Source organism: Lactuca serriola, chromosome 5, assembly GCF_051521515.1.
Source record: "Lactuca serriola cultivar US96UC23 chromosome 5, Lser_US96UC23_V15, whole genome shotgun sequence".
In the NCBI taxonomy this organism is placed as follows: domain Eukaryota; kingdom Viridiplantae; phylum Streptophyta; class Magnoliopsida; order Asterales; family Asteraceae; genus Lactuca; species Lactuca serriola.
In genome coordinates, this window is record NC_136412.1 from 223,966,375 (window position 1) to 223,990,671 (window position 24,297).

Here is a 24,297-nt window from a genome sequence, read left to right on the forward strand (position 1 = left end):
TGCTCCATGAAATGGCACTCTTCCTCTTCTTCAAGACTTGAACTAATTCTTCTTTTTCAGATTTGGAGAGGTCAAAAGCTATTATAACGGGTTTTTGTTGACCATCTTCAAGGAATGCATACTCCAAGTGATCTGGTAGTGCCTTGATTTTGGTTTTTGCGTTCTACATGATGAACACGTCGAATACAGTTAAGGGACTCGTCGAGTCCTATGCAGAATCCATGATTTCTCGGGATTCTTCAAATGGAATCGGCGAGTAGGATGCTCAATGGTCTTCATTAACTCATCATAATCAACTTCTTCCAGCAGTCTCTTTATTTCCAGTAGGTCTTTTTCAGCATCAAGTTCTTCAATAAAGGTGATGGTGGACTTGTTTGGATCTTTATTATACCATTCCTCCATCAATTCATCCAACCTATCAATTCAAAATTCCGTGTCATCACTATGCCTTGCATGCTTCATGGCTTGATCAACCCCGAAAGTGACTGAATCATCCCCCACCCGTAGAGTAGGTTTTGAGTCTCGCATGTCAACTATAGTGCTTGTTGTGTTAAGGAAAGGTCTTCCAAGGATGATCGGAAGTTGAGGATCTGCTTCCATGTCTAAAATTATAAAGTCCGCGGGAAACACGAACTTATCTACCTTCACCAATAGATCTTCACATATTCCTATTGGAAATGTGACCGTTTTATTTTCTAAGTGGATTGCCATTCGGATTGGCCTTGGTTCCAGGAGATCTAATTTCTTGAAAAATGAATATGTCATGAGATTTACACTTGCTCCCGAATCAGCCAAAGCATGAATGGTGGCCAAATTCCCAAATTGGCAAGGCAAAGTTAAGCTTCCTGGGTCACCCTTTTTCTTTGGTAGTTTGTTTAACATGGCAGCTAAGCAATTATCATTAAGAACTACTTCCTTCACCTCTTCCATCTTCCTTCTATTGGTTAGCAGCTCCTTGAGGAATTTGGTGTATTTCGGCATTTGTGCAACTGCCCCGATGAATGGTATATTGATTTGAAGAGCTTTTATGTGGTCTAGAAACTTCTGGTAGTCTGCTTCATTCTTCTCTTGCTTAGCTCTGGCTGGATAGGGAAATGGAGGCTGAAATGGCCTTGTAGGAATCTGACTTTTCTGATTAGGAATCGGACTCGTCGAGTCCATATTCTGGACTCGGCGAGTAGGTTCTGTGTCCAACAGATTTTGATTTTGGCTCTATTTTTTTGCATCCTCCTTTTTTAACTGCTTGGGCTCTTCATTCTGAATAGGGGCCAGAGGGGTAATTATCTTCCCACTTCTAGTTGTCACAATATTTATATGTGCACCTCGTGGGTTGTTTTCGGTTTTACTAGGAAGTTCTCCCGATGATCTTTGATTAATTTGTTAAGCAAGTTGCCCCAGCTGCGTCTCAATGTTGTGTATAAATGCTTGTTGATTCCTAAGCATTGTTCTTGTCTCTTGTATTGCGGCATCATGGTCATTGTGTCTCTTTTCTAAAGCAGCTACAAATTTAGTAAGCATCTCCTCCAAACTTGGTTTTCTTTCTTGTGCTGGCTCCTCCTTTTGGTAAAAAACCTCTTCCTTTTTTGTTTATATTTCTCCTCCTTAGCCTTCTTGTACACATCATAAGGAAGCCATTCTTTCTTGGGTTTATGCCAATCTTCATCATATCGGTCACCACTTGAGTAGCACACTTGCACCTTCTTATTCCCGTTCTCGTCCAAGTCACAATCTCTAGTAAGATGAGGTCCATTGCAATTCTCACAACCCACCCGAATAGCATGTATCGTTTGATCCATTTTATCCATCCTCCTATCCATGGTTTTTAACAAAGCCATAACTGCTGACAAATCTTTTGAAGCTGCATAAGCTGATCCCCTTGTCACATCATTCCTTGGGTTGTGGTATTCTCTAGAATGCTTAGAGAATTCTTTAATTAGTTGCTTTATCACCGGGGGTGCTTTCTTTGTTAGTGGACCTTGCGAGTCAAGTAATTGCCTTGTTGTAACATTTACTCCATCATAAAAAATGGATACTTCTTGTTGACTATTAAGGTCATGATGTGGGTAATTCTTTAGCAAACTCTTGTACCTCTCCCAAGCTTCATAAAGTGACTCTCCAGCTTGTTGTTCAAAGTTTTCTATCGCTTTCTTTAACTTAGATATCTTGGAGGGTGGGAAAAATTGGTCAATAAACTCTTCTTTCATCTTGGCCCGTGTATTGATGGATCCGAGGGGAAGTGACTTTAGCCAATCCTTTGCAGCACCCTTCAATGTAACTGGAAGCATGTGAAGTAGCTGAGTTTTGCGAGGCACGTTTGGAACATTAAAATAATCAGCTACATCATTGACTTCATCCAAGTGTTTGTAAGCATCTTCGAGGTCTTTTCCGTGGAAGGAGATCTCTTTGAGTAGAGCAAGGATGTGACCCTTAAGCTCAAAAGTGGCAGTTACGGGAATTGCGGGTTGCACAAGTCCCGGGACGGTATCATCGCGTATCTCTTCTTCCATTCCCCTATGGGGACTTCATCGATGTTAGCCATAGGAATAGCTGATTCGTCACTGGAATCGGAGTCGTTTCAGAATGTAGGGTCTTCTTCTCCTTCAGTTTCGTACTCGGTGTCCTCTTTGATTAGGTCTTCGCTTGCTAAAGAGGCGTTGGATGCTCCTGATTTTCTGCTCTTCTTCTTCCCAAAAACTTTCTTCAAGCTAGACAAAGGTGACTTCTTAGGTGTCTTCGAGCTTTCAACGTCTTTCCCTTTGTTTTTTCACAACGCGGATTCCGGGTCTTCAAAAGGGGGAACCAATGGAGTGTTGGATCCTCTGGTCATGAAAATCCTGCAACAAAACAAGAAAAACGCGTAAAAAGAACAAAAAAATGAAACATAATGAAAATAAAAATTAAACTGACAAACAGCAGTGTACTCGCCGAGTAGGGTCGACTACACTTGGCGAGTAGGCTGTATAAAACCCAAAAATAGACAAAATTAAATAAAAACGACTAAAAACTAATAAATGCTAAAACTTAACCTACGTACTGAATTACTAAAAAAAATAACTTTGTGCAAGATAAACTCACACAAAGGATCGATAAAACTAGGAATTAGATTTAATTTTTTGAACCGTTCGCCGGCAACGGCGCCAAAAACTTGATGTGTGTGAAACGCACTAGTTTTATTCCTACTTTAAAAATATAGATTTAGCACACAAATGCAGTGAACCTTTCTTTTAGTGCTATAGTTGGGTAAGTAGGGTGTCGAACTCAGGGAACGGAAATTAAACTAATAACTAATTTTAACTAAACAAGTAATAAAAGTAAAGGGTTTTTTTTCTCTAGTTTTGCAAGACTAGAAACTTAAACACACCACCTAACAAGTAATTAACTAAACAATTAAAACAAGTAAAAATTCACCAAATTTAATAAAGGGTTTCTGTTTAGGTCCAATCAATTCACTCCTATGGTTAATTTTATGATAAAGTGATAAATTAATTGTTATCGGTTACCAACTATAGTGGTTAGATTCGCATTCACTATTATTAACCCTTAGAAAATTAATCAATTCAAGCAGTGGCCGATTGTTTAAACTAATTAACTCCTTAGTTCAATTATTTGGATTAAATAAGATTTGTAATTGGTTAATCAAATTAGTAATTCAACTAACCTCTCGTTTGTTGGTTTCTCAAACAAGCTCACATATTAATTTACCCATTCTCTAGTTAATCCCAGTTTCATATTCACTAATCTTAGGCATATAATGAAGTGTTCACATAAATCATATGAGGTTAACAATTAAAAGATGTTCACGCAGCTTAATTGTCTTCCAATTAACAGAAAATAGTTATGGTTAATGCATAAGGTTCTTTAACAAACTTAATTTAATAAAATCACCAATAATCAATCAATAAAAGTATAAATCAAACCATAGGAGTAACTTGGTTTTTCCTAAACAGAAACTACGAAAATTCAGCTCATGGTTACAGTAGAAACAAGCTCAAAAATGAATTTAGTTAATCTAGACATGATTCACTTCTAAGATTAAGTGGAAAATTTAACCTAATTCGCCTTGAGTCTTCAAAAGATCAAAGATTAGGGTTCTTCAGGTCTCCAAAGGTTTCTTCAATCGTAGGTTATCCTGCCAAAAAGACAGAAAGTTTTTTTTTCCAATTCGGAATAAGATCCTTTATTTATACTTATCTCAAAACAGGGGCAACTCGGCGAGTAGGTCTCCAACTCGCCGAGTTGATATGAGAAATCTATGTACGGTAAGGATTCTGGACTTTACTTCGCGAACATTCTTAGGAACTCGCCGAGTAGGTGCGTGGACTCGTCGAGTAGCTCCAGATTTTCTTCTCTTTCTTCATTCTCTAGCTTCTAATTGCTTCTCCTTCTTCCCTTTTCCTTCCAACCATGTCTTCTGGACTGAAAATATAATGTAGACCTTATTAAGTACCTTTTGTCCATATTATGCAAATAATTAGCCAATAATTGGTAAAAATCTATGCTAAATATATGGCTAATTATGCACATATCACTACTGCTACTACGATCTAGCGCGACTCGATCTTGACTTCCTGCAGAACAATGGGCGCCTGAACCTGGACTCTCTCCACCACCAAAACAGGATAGCAAGACTTGAAATGACCAGGCTGGTGGCACTGAAGACATATCTGATCCTTCTTACAATCTCGATACACATGCCCCCTTTCCCCGCACTTGAAACACCTGAACTTGTGACAAGCAAAACCATGAGTTCCTCCACACTTACCACACACCTCAAGGTCTTCCTGATTTCCAACACCCAAGTCAGCTGAGTATGACTCTTCACTTCTTCCCAATTGTCTTGAAATAAGTGCTCGCTTCCTTTTACCGTGCTGCCCATCCAAACAAATCTCCTTCTCCCGAGCTACCCCGACTACCTCATTAATCGATTGAGTAGTCGCTAACTGAACCTGAAGCTTAGCTGCTAACCCAATATTGTCGGGTAGTTCTTGGCGTACAGCTCTCGATTCCACTACAAACAACTGAAAAGCCCTACTTCCCACCGCAGGCGCCTCTACCCGGCCCTGATGGCCATCGATGATCCTCAAAGTGGCAGGGACAAGTGATATCATCTGTACTGCTGGAAACAAACTCGGACACTAGGCCTTCCTGTGGCCCCACTGACTGCAAAAGAAACATATCATATCTAACCCCCGAGTGGTGGTAACAGCACAATCTCTGCTAAAATGACCAGTCTGGCCACACCTGGCAGCCATAATCACCACCACTACCACTCCTACATGTACTCTCGTGCGTCCTACCCGACTTTCTGCATCGGCTGCGACTCTGATAATGCTTTGATCTCGAATCTGACCCCTTGGGCCTTTTCCCCGAACCCGTGGTTACCTGAACCTCTTCCGGCTTCCTCTTCTTGATCTGCTCCAGATCAATCTCCCTCTTACTGGCCCGAGCAATCATGTCCTCCAGCGCTTTGCAGCTGGACCTGCTCACAAACTGCCTGATGTCATATCTCTGCATTTCATGATATTGAGCTTTCTTCATCTCCTCGTCCGCCACATACTGCGGAACCAAGAGAGCCCTCTCCCTAAACTTGGCAGTGATCTCCGCCACCGTCTCAATAGTCTGCTGAAGATCCTGGAACTCTGGTGCCAACTGTTGCACCTCAATAGCTGGTGCATATTAGCCCTGAACCTAGCCGAGAAATCACTCCATGACATCGCGTCTAACGCGGCATCATCCCCCAAGGCATGAACAACCTCCTCCCACTAATCCCGCACTCTACCCTTCAGAAGACAGGAGGTGAGTCTGAACTTGTCTCCCTCGGGACACTGGCTCGCGCGAAAAGCATTGGCAACATCTGCCAACCATCTGCTTCTAGCAATGGGGTCCTTATCCCCATGATAATCTGGTGCTCCACAAGCTCTAAACTCTTGAAATGTCAACGTACACGCTCCTATCAAAGCCATCATCTCTGCGCGAAAGGCTCCAATCCTCTCATCCAAAATCTCTAGTATACCCTCCTTGATCGTGCCAAAGATCTCATGATTCTGGTCTAAGATACTGCACATGATCTCAGCTTATACAAACTCTCTCATATCCTACTCGAGTTGCTCGGTCCCTAAACCCGAGTCTGATCCCTCTCCGGCGCCTGATGCGCCCACTGGCCTTTCACACAACGTCACCATGCTGAAAGCATATCACTATAACTATCAAAATACACTTCACTGCTGAGGGATTACACATACACACTACAAGTTCCTTGGCTTTGTCTTGGCCCCTCTTGAATCGAGTACGAATCCTATGATTTCAATAGTACGGGCCCATACTAGCTTCCACATTTATCCGTACTTTCTTCAAGAACTACCTTGACTCTACCAAGTCCCTTCTACTGCTACTGATCTCTGCTACTCTCATCCTAGGCTTGCCCTAGGGAAAATCTTTGACTCCACCCAAACAAATCCTCAGCTGCTGAAAGCCTCCTTGTAATGCCAATTAGTCCTCACCTGAATACCATCACATGTGATGAGGCTCAGATAATCCTTCGAGTAAAAGACTCGTCCCTACAACGGTTAGACTCAGACGAGAGTTGCACAATAGGGCCAAATCCAGCACTCTGAGATTATTCAACCCTGATCACATGTGATGTGATGTATTCACCTGATGGCTAACTCCCATCACTCAGAGTCCTACAAAGCACAAAGCAAGCAACATTAGGACATCGGAAACTACTCAAGCAAATCTATTCTCATAACGAGAAATTGTACTAGCATACAATGCTAAGCTCATACTATCAGGCATAACCTAAACAGGCTATCCTACTACTGTCTACTCAATACTAGCATGTAATTCTCATAAAACTGAAACACATATAGCAGGCACATAAGGCATCCTCCTAGATCCTTAGTCCTATTCTAGCATGCTGTTCTACTGAAACTAAAACTGATAATCATAATATAAACTTGTGTGGGTAATTTGGGAGTACTTACTTGAGCTCAGTTGATTGCATGCACCACACCCTTTTCTCTTTTCAAAATTCTTTTCGCTTTTTCTAAAACTCTTTTCTTTATACTTTTTCTAAAATTGTTTTCTTTTCTTAAAATCCTTTTGTAAACATGGTTTTTCTCTTGAAAACTTTATACCACTTTCTTAGTTTGAGTTCAGACACACCCGAAAGTGTGCCCGAATCCCTCAAACCAAGGCTCTGATACCAACTTGTAACATCCCAAAAACACAGTCTGAAAATTTCATATAATTTAATAATAAAAACCATAGTCGATAAACCTCATGTAAAAATCATAAACAACGTATCCCAAATATTATAACAATTGTCAAGTATATCAGAGTATAAACATCCCAGTCTGAATAAATGTTGTGTCCACTGCAATCTTCCCGAGCTCCTCTTTTGAAAACTCAGTACCTGAAACCAAAACTAAAAACTCTAAGCACGAAGCTTAGTGAGCTCCCCCAAACTACCACATACCATATAATAACATATAAATCACATACTGGGCCTTGGCCACTGCATCAGACAGAAGTCCGGACTAACTGGGGCCTTGCCCCCTGCATCGGACCGAAGTCCGGACTAACTGGGACCTTGCCCCCTGCATCGGACCGAAGTCCGAACTAACTGGGGCCTTGCCCCCTGCATCAGACCGAAGTCCGGACTAACTGGGGCCTTGCCCCCCTGCATCGGACCGAAGTCCAGACTAACCGGGGTCTTGCCCTGTAACGTCCCAAAAATCCGTACCAAAATTTTTTCTTTAAATCATTACCAAAGCCAAATTCATAAAAACATATCATAAGTCATAACATAAATTCAGAGTATTAATTCCAAAACATATTTCATTATCAAAGCAAAACATCTCAGGCTGACTAATCAATGGTGTGTGCCATGAGATCACCCCGAGCTCTTCCCTCTGCTACCGGAAGTACCTGAAACCAAAACTGAAAACCGTAAGCACGAAGCTTAGTGAGTTCCCCAACCTACCACATACCCTGCATACACACATACTGCACATACTAGGCCACGTCCGCTACTTGGGGCCTCGCCCCTACCTCGGGCCTCTCCCGCTACAACGGCCCCGCCGCTCCAGGCCCCGCCTGGCTTCGAGCCCCGCTCGGATACAGATTTGTTTCTTTTAGGCCCTGCCTATCTCTAGGCCCCGCCCGCTAACCACATAATACAAAATAGCATATAACACATAACTGAACATACCCTACTGTATTCCTGTCCTAAGGCCTCGCTTGTCTTGGGCCTCGCCCCTATCTAGTGAGTCATGGAACCCCGTCCAAGCTCCTTCTGTAAGTGAGATACGCCCCCCCCCCCACACTCACTCCATACCTATCTTGGGCCTTGCCCCTGCTCTGCTACTAATGAGATATGGAACACCGTCCATACTCTGCTATTGGTGAGATACGGGACCTCGCCCACACTCACCTCCCTACCAGGCACATACATGCATCACACAGACAACAAGTATACTCTATCATGCAAACCATTCCTTGGGCACCCGCCCGACATTGGACCTTGGTCCTGAATATCATACAAGAAACAATGCCTAGGTCTAACCCCCAGGTCTTCCTACTCATAACTACATGGGTCGGCATTGTGGCCGTAGACCTATTCACACAAAGGGAAACTCACCTGCACTGCTGAACTTTTGCTGATAACCCTCTGACTGCTGATCGACAATTCTCTGAACCGCTACTCCACTAGCTCCCCGAGCTACCAATATCAATATACATATCACTTAGATCCAAACAGAACTCTAGAAGCCAGCTAAGTCCACTCTTGTCAAAGTCAAAGTCTTGGTCAAAGTCTAACTTCTTGACTGACTCCACTCGCCGAGTCAACCCGTTGACTCGTCGAGTCCTTATGCTCTGAAACTCTCACAATACACCTCAACTCGCCGAGTCACTCCGCCGACTCGTCGAGTTCAACGATCTCTGAGTCCCATCCTGTCCAACTCACTGAGTCACCACTCAACTCACCGATCTAAGTCTTAACCAGAAAAGGTTGAGGTTCTGCGGTCCAACTCGTCGAGTCAGAGAACAGACTCGCCGAGTCCATGGCAAGCTTCAACAGACTCGCTGAGTTGTTCTTCCAACTCGTCGAGTTCCTGCCTATCTTCATACAACTCGCCGAGTCCACCCATGTGACTCGCCGAGTAGCTTCAGTTCTTAATCCATACAGTGGCTTTTTGAGCCATGCAGGGGCTCCCTCTTGTAGATCCACTCTTCCAAAGTCTATTCATCACGTAAAGTTGCAAACTTTATGTGAAACCAAGGAGCTATAGGCTTAAACACTCTAGACCTAGGGTTTTAGGCAAACATGCTTTACCACCACACCAAAAACTGATACTTTATGGGTCTCTAGGACAAGACACACCAAGATCTGAAGTAGCAACCTCAGATCTGGACTTATAACTTGAAAAGGCTCCTTATCATACCAAAATGGCCCCAAAACATCATCCATGAGAAGATCTAGAAGCAACAAAGGCAAGGTGATAGATTGTTACCTTCAAAATGATGCTCACAACAAAAGGGTTGGATCCTCCAGCTCCTTAGTGATCAAATCCTCCAAATCTTCCTCTTACAAAGCCCCAAACTCACTTTCTTCCTTCTCTCACTCAACTTAGGGTTTGGAATCGTGTATAGCAGCTTCTGGCCGACAAGGGGGACTAAGGGGAGGACATAAGGTCCCGTAAATAGGGTGCAAACCCTCGGATTAGGGCTTTCCTCGCTCAGACCAGACTCACCGAGTCCACTTGCCGACTCGCCGAGTCGGTCACTTATTCCATAACCCGGATCCCGCTCCGACTCGTCGAGTTCACCTATGGACTCGACGAGTTGACCCCTTGTCTTAGGGTTTTCCTTTCCTTTCATAATCTTTCTGATTCTGGGTGTTACATGCCCCCTGCATCAGACCGAGGTCCGGACTAACTGGGGCCTTTCCCCTGCATCAGACCGAAGTTCGGACTGACTGAACATAGCATAACATGATCATAGCATATAACATAAGCACATATACTGCATATTGCATCGAACTGAGGTCCGGACTAACTAACACACAAACGTGCCCAAATCACAAAGACATCAAGCATACTGAACTACTGCATCGGACCAAAGTCCGGAACTACTGATATCTAAATGGGTCGGCATTGTGGCCGTAGACCCGTAACCCTCTGGCTGCTAACCGACAACTCTCCGAAATGCTGCTCCTCTAGCTCCCTGAACTACCAATACCAATAATAATACTTAGCCTAAACTTTCCTCCCGAGGTCAACAAAGTCAACTCTGGACAAAGTCAACCTTCCAGTTGACTCGACTCGCCGATTGGTTCTACCAACTTTTCGAGTCCATGCTCCTCAAATCCCAAACAATCCTCGACTCCCCTCGTCGAGTCTCACGAGAACTCGATGAGTTCTCCTTCATCTAACACCCCGGGACTATCTTCAACCGACTCGTCGAGTTGTTCTACAACTCGTTGAGTCCATCTTCATCAGCTAAGGAGATTGCCTTGGACTCGCCGAGTTCCTCCTCAAACTCGTCGAGTACCATGATATTCATGTCCAACACGGACAAAGACCGGATGAGTCCTTCTCTAACCCCACTCACTGATCCGACTCATAATAGAAGGGTTTGGGTTTGTGACCCGACTCGCCGAGTCCATGAACTGACTCGCCGAGTCCTCTTAGTGACAAATCTAATCACTCGATCTCAATCTATACCACACTTCCAACTCATAGATCTAGACTCCTTATGCTAGTATTGCACGTAAAGTTGCTAACTTTACGTGCATGCAAGAGGTTATGAGGCTAGAACACCAAATCCAAGCTAATAAGAAGTTCAAGGTCAAGACATGGAGCTTTAGCTAGATAAAGCCAACAACTCTAAGCTTCTAGTGCTCAAAAGTGTCCAGATCTAATGTCCAAACCATCCTCCAAGGCTTATCACCCGGATTCCACTTGGAAATGGTCCAAATGTAACAAAAGATAAGCTAGAAAAGGGATCTAGATGATTAACAGCCAAGGTATAAGCTTTATACCTTCAAATGATCTAGAATGTCACCCAAACTCTGGATCTAGACTCCTTTCCTTGCTCCCTTTCTTCCACAATCTTCAAGATGCACACCAAGAGCCTTAATCTTCTCACACAAGCTCAAGAATGAAGTTGGGTGGCTAGGGTTTCGTCTCTGGACAATAGAGGCTATAAATGAAACCCTAGAAATCAGAATGAGATGCTTAAATAGGGTTCCAAGTCCCGAAATTAGGGTTTCTCAACCCAGACTAGACTCGCCGAATCAGTCTCCCCGACTCGCCGAGTTGGTCACTTAATCTGCGACACGGGTCACGCTCTAACTCATCGAGTTCCTCCTTGGACTCGACAAGTTGACTCCTTTGACTAAGGGCTTTTCTTTCCTTTCTTGGTCTTTCGGGTTCTGGGTGATACAAAATGCACCAAAAGGGCCTTAGATCTTCGCAAAAACGATTAGGGTTTCGATATGAGGTGTTCTGAGAGCATAAGGGACGATGGAGGATGAATAAGTGGTTTAAATAGGGTGCAAACCCTCATATTTAAGGTTTTACTCGAACATCACCTACTCGCCAAGTCAGTCTCCTGACTTGTTGAGTAGGTCACCTAAAATGTCTGCGGATCCCGACCCTACTCGACGAGTCGGGCCTCCAACTCGTCGAGTCTCAGAGAAAAATATAAGAATACTTTGAATTAAATGCGTACCAGGGATTGGATGCTACAAATCTCCCCCGCTTATTTCAGACTTCGTCCTCGAAGTCTGCTATTCGATCCTGAAAAAGCTCTGGGTAATGCTCCATCATCTTGTCCTCCGGCTCCTACGTCCATTCCGAGCCCTTTCGGTGCTGCCATTGCACCTTCACCAGCTCAACTCTCTTGTTCCTTAGATCCTTCGACTTCCGGTCGAGGATCGCCACAGGCCGCTCAATGTAATTCAAGTTGTCATCCACCTGAATATCCTCCAGAGGTACCACTGCCGAGTCATCCACCAAGCACTTTCGTAGCTGGGATACATGGAAAGTACTATGGATCTGACTGAGTTCCACTGGCAGATCCATCCTACACGCCACCTTGCCCACCCGGGCTATAACCCTGAAGGGTCCAATATACCCGGGGCCCAGCTTGCCCCACTTCCTAAACCGGATGACGCCTTTCCAAGGAGACAGCTTCAAGAGAACCATATCCCCGACCTGAAACTCCAGCTCTGAACGGCGCTTGTCGACATAACTTTTCTGTTGACTTTGTGCAGTTTGAAGTCTGCCTCTGACCTGTTGAATCCTCTCTGACGTCTTGAGCACCACCTCGGTGCTCCCCATGACCCTATGGCCCACCTCGCCCCAATATATCGGGTTCCTACACTTCCTCCCATATAACATCTCAAAGGGAGGACGATCGATACTTGCATGGTAGTTGTTGTTGTAGAAGAATTCATCTAACGGGAGGTAGGTATCCCAACTACCACCAAAGTCTAACATACACGCCCGCAACATATCCTCCAAAGTTTGGATGATCCGCTCGCTCTGACCATCCGTCTGCGGGTGAAAAGCGGTTCTAAAGTGTAAACGAGTACCCAACTCGTTGTGGAATTTCTTCCAGAATCTGGAAGTGAACCTTACATCCCTGTCAGAAATCACGGAGACTGGCACTCCGTGTCGAGCCAGCACCTCTTGAATGTAGATGTCGGCCAACTTCTCGGCTGATATACTCCCCTGGATCGGTATAAAATGAGCACCCATGGTCAATCGATCCACAATGACCCATATGGAATCCACTCCCTGCATCGTCCTGGGGAGTTTGGTGATGAAATCCATGGTAATATCTTCCCATTTCCACATAGGAATATCCAACGGCTGCATCTTTTCGTGTGGCCTCTGGTGCTCGGCCTTGACCTTCCTACAGGTCAAGCACCGCTCCACATACCATTCTACATCCCGCTTCATGCAGGGCCACCAATAGTCATGACGAAGATCTCTATACATCTTCATCGCCCGGGGATAGATAGAAAACCTGGATTTGTGCGCCTCATCCATCAATATCTGACGTACGCCTCCATGGTAGGGGACCCACACCCTACAGTGAAGAGTCAATAACGCCCGACTATCATAATCGAAGGAGGAAACCTATCCTACAATACGCTCGCTCTTCCGATGTTCCTCCTTCATAGCCTCCTATTGGGCCTCTCGAATTTGCTCCAACAGTGGAGTCACTATTGCCATCCGCATGCAGATGTCTCTGATCAGCGTTGCCTTACGGCTCAGCGCATCGGCCACCACGTTGGCCTTCCGCGGGTGGTAAAGGATCTCGCAATCGTAATCCTTCACCACATCCAACCACCGACGATGCCTCATGTTCAGATTCGGCTGATCCATGAGGTACCTCAAACTCTTATGGTCCATGTAAATGGTATATCGGACCCCATAGAGGTAGTGTTGTCAAATCTTGAGGGTGAAGACGACCGCCCCCAACTCCAAATCATGCATCGGGTAGTTCGTCCCATGGGGCTTCAACTGCCTCGAGGCGTAGGCGATGACATGCCCTCTCTGCATCAATATTGCGCCCAAACCCGAAATAGACGCATCGCAGTACACAACAAAATCCTCTACGCCCTCTGGCGGGGCTAAGATCGGCGCCTCACACAATCTCTGTCTCAGCGTCTCGAATGCTGCCTGTTGCTCAGGCCCCCAGCAAAAGACTACGACCTTCTTCGTCAGCCGCGTCAAAGGTACGGCTATCTTGGAGAAATCATGGATGAATCTCCGATAGTAGCCGGCTAATCCTAGGAAACTCCGAATCTCAGATGGAGACTTCGGAACCTCCTATCTCATTATGGCCTCCACCTTGGCCGGGTCGACCAAAATGCCATTATGGTTGAAGAGGTGCCCAAGAAACTACACCTCGCGCAACCAGAACTTGGCGTACAAGCTCTCCCTCCTCAGGGTATCCAAAACCTCTCGCAGATGCTCCTCATGCTGCTCCTGCGTCTTGGAATAGACCAAGATATCATCAATAAAGACTATCACGGACTAATCCAGCATCGGTCTGCACACGCGGTTCATGAGCTCCATGAACACGGCAGGAGCATTGGTGAGCCCAAAGGGCATCACCACAAACTCGTAGTGGCGATAACGAGTGCGGAAAGCAGTCTTCTATATATCCTCATCTGATGGTAGCCTGACCGCAAATCTATTTTGGAAAACCAAGATGCTCCCTAAAGCTGGTCAAACAAAGCATCTATCCTCGAGAGTGGGTAACGGTTTTTCACCGTTACCTTGTTCAACTCCCGGTAATCGATGCACATGCGATGCGACCCGTCCTTCTTCTTGACAAATAGAATCGAGGCTCCCCAAGGCGAGCTACTCGGCCTAATGAATCCATTTTCTAGCAGCTCCTGCAGCTGCGTAGACAACTCCTGCATCTCGAGAGGAGCCAACCGATATGGTGCCTTGGCTATCAAAGCCGAACCAGGGACTAGGTCGATCCTGAACTCCACCTGTCGCTCCAGAGGTATCCCAGGAAGCTCCTCAGGGAACACATCCGCGTAGTCCCGCACCACCTGAACATCGCTCACCGTCATCTTACCTGCCTCTCGAGTATCCATAACATAGGCGACATACCCAAAGCAGCCCTGTTGTAGGTAGCGCCTAACCCTCACTGCTGAACATAATGTGGGTCCACGTTGTGGCCTCTCACCGTGGATCACTAGCTCTCCCCCACTTGGGGTCCTGACTCGCACTAGCTGTTGTGTGCAGTCTATCACCACCCCATTAGGGCTCAACCAATTCATGCCTATAATCACCTTGTTCCCACGCAACAGTATGGGAACCAAGTCTACCAGGTAGCGCTCCTCGAATAGCCTCAATACACAGTCTCTAAAAACTGATGATGCTCACACTGATCGGTCATCAACAATATCAACCTTTAAAGGGCAATCCAACATGCCCGAAGACTCAAGGAACCTCATGCTAAGTGCAAGGGAGACAAATGATCGGGTAGCGCCTGAATCGAACAGCACCTGAACTAGGATATCGTTCACATGGAACGATCCTAAACAAGACATATTACATGGCACATCAAAATCATAAGAAACATAAAATAAAAGCTAGGGAGAAGAAATCATACCCTTCGCCACATCTGGTGCGGCGCATGCCTCTTCATTAGTCAACTGAAAGGCCCGACTCCTCACCACTAGAGCCTCAGCCTTGCCCTGTCGTCCATCAGTGATCCGCAGAGTCGCTGGGGATGGCGCCTTCACTGGCGCTACTGCTGCCAACTGAGGGAAATTGGCCCTCCTGTGGCCCTTCTGATTGCAATGAAAGCAAATCAGGTCTGATGTCTGGATCACGGGAGCGGTGGCAGTAGAATCCCTGCCAAAATGCCCAACTCTGCCGCACTTATAGCAGCCTGACGACCCCAGTCTACACGCCCTCTCGTGTGGTTTGCCGGACTTTCTGCAGCGGCTCCGGCCCTGATGGCCCTTCGACCCAATGTCGGATCCCTTGGGTTTCTTCCCTAAAACCCCAGTCATCTGTCCCTCCTCCACCTTCCTCTTCTAAATGTGCTCCAGATCAATCTCCCTCTCCCTCGTCCTGGCAATCATAGAATCCAGGGTCGGACATGCCGAAAAGCTGACATGCTCCCGGATATCAGCTCTCAACATGTCATGATAGCGGGTCCTCCTCATACCCTCATCCCCTGCATATTGAGGTACCAATAAGGCCCTCTCTCGAAACTTGGCGGTAATCTCTTCCACCGTTTCGGTAGTCTGTCTCATGTCCAGGAACTCCCTGGTCAGCTGCTAAAGCTCCACAGCCGGCGCAAACTCGGCTCGAAACCTGGTCACAAAGTCGGGCCAGGTCATAGCCTCCACCACTGAGGCTCCCAACGAATCACCAACTGACTCCCACCAATCCCTTTCCCTGTCCCTCAAACACCCAGCAACATACCGTACCTTCGACCCCTTAGGGCAGAAGCTAGTCAACTGAGCAGACTCCATATCTGCAATCCACCTCCTGACAGCGATGGGGTCCTTCACCCCGTGGAAGTCTGGCACACCACATCCCTTGAAGTCCTTAAAGGACAGTGTACGCGCCCCTGATTGGCTAAACGCCCAGTCACTCTGAAATGCCCTGAGGTGATCCTCCATCAACTCGATAATCCCTTCCTTGATCGACCCGAAAATCACCGGGGTTGACTCAAGGATGCCTCTCGTGATCTCAGAAGCAATGAACTCACGTAGTCCCTCATCAATTGGCTTAGCACCTGCCCCCAAGCCGGACCCTGATCCGGATCCCGATCATGAACCTCCCCCTCCATGTCGTGTAATCATCACCATTCTGAAACAAAACACATAGTTGTTAGAACCCAAACATAGTCTCGGGGGTCTCACACACTCTACAAGTTCCCTAGTTTCGTCTCAGCCCTCCTTGACTCGAGTACGGATCCTCTGCTTTCAGTAGTACGGGCCCATACTACCTTGCGCATCTATCTGTACTTTCCTCAAGGATTGCTTCGACTCTACCAAGTCCCTTATACTACTACTATTGCTTCCAGCACTACTCTCATCCTAGGCTTGCCCTAGGGTATATCACCGACCCGCCCCATCCTCAGCTATTGAAAGACTTTCCACCAGTATCATCTAACTACCTCATGAATATAGCCACATGCAGCGGAGATCAGATAATCCTTCGAGTAAAGGACTCATCCCTATGACGGTTAGACTCAAACAAGAGCTGTGCAATAGGGTCAAATCCGGCACTCTGAGATTATTCAGCCCATACCACATGTGACTTAGCATATTTACTTAATTGTTAGGTCATACTGCTAAGAGCCCCACATAGCACAAAGCAAGCAGCATTCAGATAATGGAAAGCTAGCCACATAATCCCATTAAACTGTTTTATTTTCTACTCAACAATCTGTACTAGCATGCAATTCATATAGCTTAAACACATATAACAGGCACATAAGGCATCCTCCTAGATCCTTAGTCCTAATCTAGTATGCAGTTCTAATAAACATATCATAGCATAACATAAACCTGTATGGGTAAGTTGGGGAAAGCTTACTTGAGCTCGGCCGGTCGCGCACATCACACACCTTGTTCTTTTGAAAGTTATTTTCTCTTTTCAAACTTCTTTTATAGAATGATCTTACTTTTGAAAATTTTCATACCAAGTCCTTAGTTTGAGTTCAGACACACCCGAGAGTGTGCTCGAATCTCTCAAACCAAGGCTCTGATACTAACTTGTAACGTCTCAAATTTCGAGTCCAAAAAATTTCATTTTTAATTAATTGATTCATTAAACATTTACTAAAATCTTGCTAATATCACAACGAACCATAAATCATTCAAAACATGTTCCAAATCAAAACACCAATAGTAGTAAAATCAGAGTACAATCCCATGAATCAAAAAATGCGGAAATCTGATGTACGTGTGATGTGCAGCTACCGTGCCGACTATTTCCCCTTTGCTGAAGAGGTACCTGAAACAAAACTGAAAACTGTAAGAATGAAGCTTAGTGAGTTCCCCTATCATACCACATATACAATAACACATACTGTCAGGCATATCGAGGTACCCGACCTACCCCATGCCAGGCATACCATGGTGCCTGACCTACCCCACTGAGCATATCGGGGTGCTCAACCTATCCCTGTCAGACATATCGGGGTGTCCGACCTACCCTTCGGTCCTAACAACCACACTTGGGGACTATTCCCCTCATACTACTACTACCGCATAAAGCATACCAAACTAGCTCATAAACATTTCAGGTAGTAGCACACCTAGATGAATATCACAAAGACAATCATTTAACATACAACTCCTAATGGTGGGTCGGCATTGTGGCCTTAGACCCACCGCTACTGGAAAGTAACTCACCTCGTATGAAAGAATGTTGTCACTCCAAGTGAGAAGTCTCTGCCGCTGCTCCAGCGATTCTCCAGCTATAATTACCATAAAGTCACTTAGTCAGAAGCTGATAACTACTCTTAGGGTAAAATGACCAATTTACCCCTGGCCAAAGTCAATATCCGGGTCAAAGTCAACTTCCATTTGACCTGACTCGTCGAGTTGGGCTGCCAACTCGCCGAGTCCCTTTCATTTCATCTAATCCCCCACCCGACTCTACTCGTTGAGTTTAGCAATGACTCAATGAGTTCTCCTTCTATAATGACATCGAATGAACCTTCATCCGACTCGCCGAGTTGTATGAACAACTCGTCGACTTCACCTTCATCCTATGAACATGTCCAGGCTGCGACTCGCCGAGTTGTATAAACAACTCGTCGAGTCTATCTTCAAGAGTTGGGAGATTACCTTGGACTCGCCAAGTCTGTTTATACACTCGCCCAGTCCTATGATTTTCAGGTCCAAAACAAGCCCTTAGCAGGCTGAGTGTTCCTTCCACTCAACCGAAATTGTTTCCAGAAGACAGTTTTGGGGAAAAAGCATCCTGACTCGCCGTGTCACCCAAGTGACTCGCCAAGTCCCTCCTTGTCCAACTTCATACAGTAGATTATCAGGGGTCTTAACACATCAATACTATAGATTTGGTCCCTAATGTCCATTTTGCACGTAAAGTTTCCAACTTGGTACACATGCAAGGGGTCTTTGGCCCAAAAAGCTATCAAAAATTGATCTAGGGGATGCATGGGGCCCTAATGGCCATAAGGTTGGCACCTTTATGCCATGAGGCCCCTCCCATGACTCAGATCCGAAGTAGTAGCCCTTGAATCTTTCACAATCCCAAAAATGGCTTGAAAAGCCTTAAATGCACCCAAAAATCTAAACCCTAAAGATGAATAAGCAAATGGAAGACCAAGACAGTGGTATTTTACCTTGATTAGGCTGAAGATGGTACTAGATCTTTGAATCCCCAAGCCCCAATTCGAACTCTCAAGTCTCCTTGTTCTTCTCAACCTTCACAAGTCACCAAATGCACCAAAAGGGCCTTAGATCTTCGCAAAAACGATTAGGGTTTCGATATGAGGTGTTCTGAGAGCATAAGGGACGATGGAGGATGAATAAGTGGTTTAAATAGGGTGCAAACCCTCATATTTAAGGTTTTACTCGAACATCACCTACTCGCCAAGTCAGTCTCCTGACTTGTTGAGTAGGTCACCTAAAATGTCTGCGGATCCCGACCCTACTCGACGAGTCGGGCCTCCAACTCGTCGAGTCTCAGAGAAAAATATAAGCATACTTTGAATTAAATGCGTACCAGGGATCAGGTACTACACTAATTAAATTTGTTATTAGCGATCCCATAAATCTAGGAATTATATAGTGAGATATAATTGATAATCGATATCTACCAGGTGGAATTCAAATGGATGGGATAAAGGATACCTAACTATTTATTTGTTTTGCAACTTGGATCCTAGACTTTGATAATTAATGTTTTTGGAAACTAAAAGGGTATTAATTATTGAAGATTAAATATTGAAAATGCTAAATGAATTTGTTAAAATTTTGTAGTTAAATAATCCATTCTCATTATCATGAATTGTCATTCTCTTTAATGACTTAATGAAACAATAACATTCAATAGATACAACTTCAATGAATGGGTTCATGTCTTAAGAGACAATCTTGTGAGAGTTATCAAATTGTATACACTTAAAGGTACTAGTCCTAAACTATTTGCTTTGAGCAATAAACCTGAAAATGATACCTAGTAAAGGCATCATTGTCATGTTAAAATTGCTTCTAGCATCAAGCTAGGAATAGTTATTCATGACTTCTAGGAGTTCTAGGATAATTTAAACATATATCTGATGATATAACACGTCAAGCAATATTCCGGTAAATACAGTGATATTTGATTTAAAACCAGTTTAAACATTGGAATAATGCAAGGCTAAAAGAATCACCTTGTGTGATCCAGAAGGTCCATGTTTTATGGACTGAACACCTTTAAGCCCAAGAAATCTACTAAAGTCCAAATAGATGGATCTTTTTCTTTTGTGAAGAGATTGGACACTAGAAGAGGATTTACTCCTCATATTTAGAAAGAAAGTTTGGAAGAGACTAGTACTTGTTGTATCTACTAGATAAAACTCATACTTTTCATATAACACTTAGGTACTTGGTACTTAAATGTTAATCTAATATCTGTAAATGGCTTGAAGATATTTATTGAAGAGTAACCAGTTGAGCACAGTTAAGTAGGAACTACACTCTTGGAGTTTAGTTTATTATTTATGCTTAGAACATAAATTATTTATAATGTAAAACAATATTTGTTTCGGAACAATGTATGTTTCAATTTAGCATGTCTAAATTTATGTCCCAGTTATTTTATTCAAATTTTTTATCATTTACTTAATCGTTTTTCATAATGATAATATTAATATTCTGAAATGATTAACTTTTATTTATCAGACTAGATCTCTTAATATAGTTGTGAAGTAAATATCAACATTTCATAAATAAAATTAAGTTCTATATGCAAACACTTTTCACTTAAAGTTGTTTTAAATCAAACTCATCTTTGACATTGTGATCTTTATTATATCAATGGCATTCACATATTCCAACTTCAAGAAATGGACATTTGAAGGCAAATAATGTAGTTTATTTGACATATGTGAACCTTATCTATATGAAAAAGGATTCCTAATGATATTTTCACTAAAGTGTAAAGAAAATAATTAATGAACTATATACTTTGGTGTATGACTTCCTTTCTAATGAATGTATGAGATTAAGCACAAGATATCAAATCAACTTTATTAACAACTATAGTAGTTTTAATTATATTTTACATTGTAAAGCATAATTGTGAAATCTTTGTTGAAGGTTTCAAAAGTTGAGATGCAAACTGGTAAGAACCATTTGAGGCCTTAATGATAATAAGTGGTGATATAAATCTTACTTGGTATGATTTATTTCTAATCAGTAGAAATATCCTCATTTTATTTCCTTTTGATAACACATATAACACTATTAATTGTACCTTGAGTACAAATACCAACTAATAAGTAGATTAAACATTTTATAAGATTTAGCATGGAAAGGCTCCATCCTCATCTTACTTAATGTTTTGTGGATTTGAAGCCAATGTCGGACTAAAGCTTCTAATCCCAAAATCTACTAAATACATATTTGTATAATACTCTAAATGTGGATTAGATTATCATATGAAAACCCACCAAGAATAAGTTCTCTTACTCTTGTGAAAGCCAAGTTAGTAGAAAGCAAGCTTCTAATGACAAAGCAAGTGGGAGGTACATGGAACTTGAAGCAGCTCAAGAACCATAACCTTATTTAGCAATGGTTAGAACTAGTTTTAACAAGGATTGTTAAACTTGAATAACAGATATTTACAAACAAAAATTGTTCACATTAATGGTAGAAATCATCTATGCGTTGAGAAATATGGAATCTCTCATTGATGAGCTTTTATTAATGGTTTCTGGAAAATCCATCAAGTACCAAGATGTTATGTCAGATCTTGAATCTGATAAAAGACTTAGAGTCATTAACATGAGATGCAATCCATGTATGAGAATCAAGTACGGGCTTGATTAAAATTTATCCCTATAGCAAGGCTATAAGGATTAAATGATTCTTCTAGAAAGAATAAATTACATGGATAACCATACACATTTAAAGAAAGACTTGTAGTAAAAGGATTTTCTTATACTCATGTCATTGACTATGGTCCTCATCATACTCATGACATTGACTGTGATCAACCCTTTTTCACAGGTAGCTATGATTAGATCAACAAGGATATTATTTGCTATAAATTCATATTCTTAATATGATATATAGTAAATAGATTTCAAGAAATACCGCTTTTCTTAATAGAAGTCTACTAAAAGATATCTATATAGATTAGCCTGGAGGTTTTCTTAACACAAGTTTCCTAAAAAATGTGTAGAGCTTCAGACCCACTTATGGATATAAAGAAAACATCTAAATGTTATAATCATCATTTTATGTAAAACTACAACGTGTATTTTTATATCAAAATGAATAGAACATGTGTGTTTCCTAAGAACTAGTGGGAGCATAGTGAAATTCCTAATCTTGTATGAATAAGACATACTTAATCATTTCAAATCACATTCTAACTAAGCAAGGTCGTTTTCACATTGACTAAGAAAGTGTTTCTAAAATGAAAGACTTAGGAAGGACAAGATACATTCTTGGAATGTAAAATCTATAAGGGATAGATAAAATGAATGTTAAAAGTTTCATAATATATTGGCAATATCTTGAAAGGGATCAAGACACAATATTCTTTTGGAGAATTCTTGGCATTGTCATATGGCACCATTTTGAGCTAGCCTCAAAAGTACATAGCTCATAGGCTTGAACTAGATGAAATTATTTATATTCTATTTGCTTGGCCAATGAATTCATCGTTTACGCCATATTATGCATGGGACACAATATTTGATCATGTTGTAAGCATGTCATAGGATACTAATTGAATACATGGTTAAGTCACTGGATGACTAAGAGAGCATTCTAAGATTACTTTAAAAGAACTAACAGAGTGTATATGAGACAATCAGTTTAGAAAGGATCTTTATGGAAAGAACTACATAAGATGTTAATTTCTAAACAAATATAAATACTTATGAATTATAATTGGGTTTTAACATCATTATGGAATGAAGGACAAGTCTTGTTGGAATGAGGTCCAAGCAAAACATAAGGACACAATCTACTATAAAATAAGAATACACTACTTTAGAAGTTGAATTCAAATATGATTGGATGAATGAGATCATTGAAAAACTAAGTTGATTTCTGCCATTCAATGATCACATAGAAATCTTTGTGACTTCGAGAGTATACTTAATCAAGCTAAGAGACTCTATGTCATGAAAGAACACCAATCATATTCTCCAAGATATTTAACTATAGTTAGAGTAAAGTTAAGTATGGAGATGATAGTATTCATAGAATTCATACAAATTAAATTTTTTCAGACCCATTGATAAAGTCATTGTTTGAGCTAAGTATGAATGGTCACACTTCAGCTATAATACTTTATTATTCTAGAAATTGGTTTTTTATTTGGATTTAGTATTTGGATATTGGAACATTATAACAACAACTATTAGATAATGTTATGATATATTGGGATATAGAAATCACGTTAATACTTGTTGTGTTCTATATTATCATGTTTAATCCATGAATAATATTATTATTCTAAAAGTTCATAGTTAGTTATAATTGTGGGAGCAATTATGAAGTAAGACTAATATGACTTGGATTGTTTGACTCTCACTAGATGAAAGTAGGCAAGTGGTTGTAACCAAGTTTCAAGGGTACTTGTCAAAGAACTAGTATTGAACTGACCTACATCAAGATCATCTCATGGATCGCTATCACAAATGATACTTGATTAAAAAGGTACTATCTTTGTATCCTTAACACCTGAGATACATAGTATGACTTGAGTGTAGGGAGTAGTATGCTTTGATATGGTCGAATTTTTTTTCTTAACTGAGCAGTTATAAAATCCATTTTCAGGTAGGATGTGAACTATGCAAGAGGCTTATGTAGTCAAGATGGGATTTGTTCCTCTTATGTGTTCAGAGTTAGACATCTAAGATGCCTTACCAAAAGTTGAACAAGTAATGAGATTGATCGCGATCTGTACCTCATGTTCAACATGATGTTTGTAGCAAAGGGATAACTAATAAACTTACCTTATACACTAATTGTAGCTTTCAACTTTTTGGGAATTGGACGTTGATAAAATGGAACAAAGTCGTATGTTGTTAGGGGCAGTGAAATGTTTCTAGACGTTCACCACTGTCTATATTAGTCTAATATGAATCTTGCACAAGTGGGAGATTGAAAGGTCTAATATGCTCAAGAGTCATATTAAAGTGATATTGCTAATTTACATATGATACTAATGGGTCAAACTAACAACAACTTGATACAATTGATTATTTATTAGAAATTGATTTTAATAAATATTCAATAAAACTCTTATAATTAAATTGGAAATTATTTATTTCATGAAAATAATAATTTTCATTAGCAAGTAATATGACATGTCATTTCATAATGTATGAATTAACAAGTCATGTACAACATTTTGGACTAGGTAAGCCTTTTGTCTTTTAGCAAAAGTCAAAGTTTATATCTTATAAACTTTGAGTTTATAAAATATAAACTTCCTTTTCTTTTTCCTTCATGATGGCTGAAAATAAGGGAGACATAAAGAGGGATGGCTTTTTCACTTAGTTTATTAAAAAGAAATGAAGCATGGTGCATGCATG

The 24,297-nt window shown here is 42.1% G+C and overlaps 1 protein-coding gene and 1 non-coding gene across 2 annotated transcripts; one reads left to right on the forward strand and one right to left on the reverse strand.

The window, feature by feature from the left end:
- Positions 1-423: 423 nt before the first annotated feature.
- LOC145050216 (uncharacterized) lies at positions 424-1,161 on the reverse strand. Its single transcript, XM_078998504.1, has one exon. It carries the CDS (start codon positions 1,159-1,161, stop codon positions 424-426), a length of 738 nt encoding a protein of 245 aa, XP_078854630.1.
- Positions 1,162-2,049: 888 nt separating this feature from the next.
- Positions 2,050-2,156, forward strand: LOC145056045 (small nucleolar RNA R71). Its single transcript, XR_013685586.1, has one exon. It is a non-coding gene; the product is annotated as a small nucleolar RNA R71 (small nucleolar RNA).
- Positions 2,157-24,297: the final 22,141 nt, after the last annotated feature.